Source organism: Apaloderma vittatum, unplaced genomic scaffold, assembly GCF_000703405.1.
Source record: "Apaloderma vittatum isolate BGI_N311 unplaced genomic scaffold, ASM70340v1 scaffold21452, whole genome shotgun sequence".
NCBI lineage: Eukaryota > Metazoa > Chordata > Aves > Trogoniformes > Trogonidae > Apaloderma > Apaloderma vittatum.
In genome coordinates, this window is record NW_009705530.1 from 13,604 (window position 1) to 17,917 (window position 4,314).

Genomic DNA, 4,314 nt, shown 5'->3' on the forward strand with positions numbered 1-4,314 from the left:
GACTAACTCCTTGTGGATCATGTGGTTCAGTTACTGCTGTGTGAAACTGTAGCTGACTTTCAGTTGGAGCTTTCTCTAAGTCTAGTAATGGTCCATCTTAGTAATTAAGGAAAATGAGCAGATATATCAAGAGACCAGATTTCCCAAATGGAAAACTTCTGACTGAGCTCTGGTGGAAAGGGTGAGGAGAGAAGTTAGAGCCCATGGATACAGATGAGAGTGAGGTTCTCGGTGCCTTCTCTGCATTGATCTTCACAGACAAGGTCTCGTGAGCCTTGGATGGAATTGAAGGAGAGAGAAATTAGTAGTACTACAAGAAGATTGATGAATCTCCTGAGAAATATCAGGTTAATGGGATTAGATAGGATGCTTCTGAAGGTGCTGAGAGAGCTTGCTAATGTCCTTGCAAGCCAGCTTTCTCTTTGAATAGTGGTGGAGATCAGGGTGGGCCTCAGTGACTGGAGAAAGACATGTTGCATTTGTCTTCAGGAAGGGCAAGAATGTTGATTTGGGGAACCGCAGGCTGTTCAGTTGTGCTTTGGTCTCTGAGAAATTGTGGAGCAAGTCTACCTGGAAGCCATTTCTAGGCTTGTGAAGATATAAACAGTAATTAGGATTAGCAAGCGTGGATTTATCAAGGTTGCTTGTCAGCCAGATTGTCTGTTATCATGGAAGGATAGTGACTGAGGTTGAAGAGAGAATAGTAGTGATGTCACCTACTTCAACAGGGCTTTCACCATGGTGTCCAAGAGTATCCTTGTGTATCATTTAGAACATTACAGTCTAGCTAAGACTGCCAGGTAGATTAAAAAGATAGTCTGGATCATTGAGCTTGGAGAGTCATATTTGAGATGTGTCATGCTTAATATCTAATCAATGACCTGGCACAAGCAGAAATGTATCCTCAGCAAATTTGCAGGTCTTTGATGTGGAGGAATGTGAAGACAGTATGTTTTGAGTACTTGGCTGATGCCTGAAGGGACCAAAATTTCTCAAAATTCTTATCGAAGGACAAAACCACATTTCAGTTATATACAATACTAGGGGAAGAAAAAGGTAACACCACTTTGTATTTATTAAATGAAACAGTATCTGTGACATTGTTTGGAGAACCTGAAGTTCTGCATTCTCTTTTGCTGAAATCCATGCATATGCATGGATAATTCTTTGTGTTCTGAATGAATGCTGTATAGGTTTGTTTTGCAAGTTAAATGTTGAGCTATAGGAAGCCTGTATCAGAAAAGTCTAGAAGGTATAATTTGCAATTGTCTAGCTTTTTCTGCTTTTTTATAAATTCTAACCTCATCACTGAAATTGGGAAAGGGAAAAATTCTTGGGCAGACCATTTCTCTAACTTGATCAGTAACACACTGGTCGATTTTGATAATGATTTCAAAGTCTTTATTTTGTGTTTCTGAATTACATCTGACAATATAATACTAAAAATGTTGAATGCTATTCCTTTTCTGTTGCAGTTACTGGAGACAGTATTGCTGCTGATGGAATAGCTAATGGTGACATAAGGTGTTCATGTGCTTTCTTGGTTTGGTTTTGAGTTTTTTTGTTCATTTGTTTTTCCTTTAAAAGGAACATGATACCAGTTACTCTCTCTTATTCTATATCACTTCAACTCTGTAGAACCTCTAAAGCCTGAGCAAAAGAAAATGTGGATAATTGGGAAAAACATAAGTTTTAGACTTAGTGCTTTTGCTGGTTGTGAGGAATCACATACACTGACTCATGTCACATAATATAATGAGATTGCATGTGAAGCTATTACTAAAAGATTATATATAGGAAGTTGTTACAAGCATTTAATGCAATACATGCTACTCTTAAATGTATGAAATTGCCTCTGTAGAGCAGTTCATGTTTTAAGTTTCTTGGTACAAGTAACTGTGTTTTGTTTCAGATTATGGAGCTCTGTGGTGCAACAAGACTTGGCTATTTTGGAAGAAGTCAGTTTTACATTGCTTTGAAACTTGTTGCTGTGGCCCAATCTGGTCTCCCTCTGAGAGTGGAAAGCTTAAATACAGGTAAATCACAGGACTCGGGAGGAGTTAAGCTGCTAAGCGGAATTACTGTACTTGCCTCAGATTTTTGTAGAGTAACCTTATAAATTACTGTGGTACGTCATTTTATACATGTTGCTAACAAAGTATTGTGGTGAGACTATAAGGGTATTCTTACTGTGCAATAAATATAAGGTGAAATACCTTACTCTTATAAGTATTGCGTTCATCATGGGGTAAATGAACAGCTACTACCAATTACTCTGTACGTGCAAGTCCATTCTATAGAATACTAACGTGTGAACTTATGTGCTGTATCCTCTGAATAAAGTACTAACAAAACTAATGTGAATTGGAAGGAAAAGAAGAAAGTGGCATTTGCAGGCTTTTGTAGTTGCTGAGTTTATTAAGCCTTGATTGCAGTAAATGTTTCTGAAGACATTCCTTCACACTTCGCTTGACAATTTTCTTCCTTCTTAGCACAAATATGAAGATTAGTGGTTTAATATCTTTTCTAGTCAAAAATCTGACCTCTGAAAGATCTTTGAAGTCTATTATCAGTCAAAACACCTGTGACCCTACTTTTCAAAGCTGTGGAGTGGGTAGCGAAATAGAAACGGGAGAAAGTCTTACTCTAGGAGGATTGTTCAGAACAGCAGAAAGAGCTTTGATATGAAACTTTACTGTCACCTGCTGTGGGTCATGACTGGATCGATGTCAGTGTTGCTCTGTAAGATGAAAAGAAACTTCAGAAGATGGAAGTATCCCTTTACAGTGTAGTAGACAACTCAAAACGAGAAAATATCTGGAGCACAGCTTTGCATTAAGATGACTTTTCTAGTAGATTTTATGTCCGTAGAATACGTGTTATGATACAATTTATATATGTAGTTAAAGGAAAGGTAAGAGAGTTTTGTGTCTAAAGGATATAGATTAAGCAGAGTAGTTAAGGAGACTATGTTAAAAACAATCTGATAGCACTGAAATATTTCACAAAGTTATGAGGAAAAAATAAATCGTCATGTATACTTTCATAATTTAGTTTATTCTAGGCTGTATAAACAGTATATGTTGCTTTCATGGGGTTTTGTAGCTTTTGGAAAAAGTGTCTTGTTTCAGTCAACATTTTGCTAATATTCAAGTTCCTTTCTGCTCATAAGCCACCCTATGTTTCTAAACAGTTTCCCTGGTTTTCCTGGTGACTGTTCCCAAATCTAAAGCTTCTTTAAGTTGTAAACAATGACCTGGAATCACAAATTTGGGAAAGGGACAAAGGGATCTTTGACTCTTAACCTTCAGTAGAACTGCAATTTGATACAACACTTGCAGAATTTCTCATCAAAAGCCCATTGAAGAAGTCAAAAGCTGTAATCTCTGTATGTAGCTTTTTTGAGTGTTTTTATGTGTTTGAGTTTATTTTAATGCAAGATACCTTAATTGGAAGGAGCATTTCTATTTTTAAAAAAAGAAGAAATTTGAAGGGAGGAGTTGAAATGAAGGTACAGAATTAATTCCAAATTATATAATATGTTGCCGTAAAATTACCAGATATTGGAAATTTTATAATGGCATAAGTTTTCTGATTCATGACAGTGCTAGAAATACTTGGGATGGCTTCTGCACTTCTAGGAGTAATTTTCTGTAACTGGTTTTAAACCTAGTAAATCCAACAAGTACAGTTGAAAGAATGTTTATTTTTACCCTAACTGTTTTTAGTGTTGGTTGTCTGTTGCCTTGGTTGCAGTGGTTCCAGTCCTATCTATGAAGTTCCTGCCCCTAGGATGATTCAATTCCTGTTGTAGCAGCTACTAAACAGCCAGAATACAACAGGCTGGAGACTTAGATAATGGTTCTGAGCCTGGGTTACTTTCCCTTAAAGTTCAGCAGCTCGGCCAGCTGGGTTCTGCCCACAGTCCATCTCCAAGAAGCCTTGAAGGGGAACTGTTAGAGCCATCCCAAACTGAACTGTGTACTCTTCCTCATTTCAAAGTAGAACATTTTAAATTAGTTACAGCTTGGTTTAGGACAGTACTTTTTTAACTCAGTATTCTATGCATGTTTTATTCAATTATTTTCTTAATGTTACTCACTCTTTTATCTTGGTATTTTCTCTCCCCTTCCCTTCTTGTTTCTTTTGCTCTTTGGTTCATTGTGTGAATAACTTTTCCAATGCAACGTGGAGTACAACGTTAGTTTGAAAATTGACATCTAGAAATGAGGAAGGCATCAGGAATGGCTTTAACGGTGTTTGCACATGATGGGTAGCTACAAATTTAGCAAAGAGGCTGTATTACATGCTCTT

The 4,314-nt window shown here is 37.1% G+C and overlaps 1 protein-coding gene across 2 annotated transcripts in view; it reads left to right on the forward strand.

The window, feature by feature from the left end:
• The first annotated feature begins 1,906 nt into the window (after positions 1 to 1,906).
• The window catches only part of REPS1 (RALBP1 associated Eps domain containing 1), a 48,688-nt gene continuing 46,280 nt past the window's right edge, over positions 1,907 to 4,314 (forward strand). The window contains exon 1 of one of the 2 annotated variants that reach the window (XM_009865469.1): positions 1,907 to 2,036. In XM_009865469.1, coding sequence (XP_009863771.1) covers positions 1,916 to 2,036 — 121 coding nt within the window. In that variant the 5' untranslated portion in view covers positions 1,907 to 1,915. The remainder of the gene's footprint in view (positions 2,037 to 4,314) is intronic. The other variant, XM_009865468.1, reaches the window with a different exon arrangement.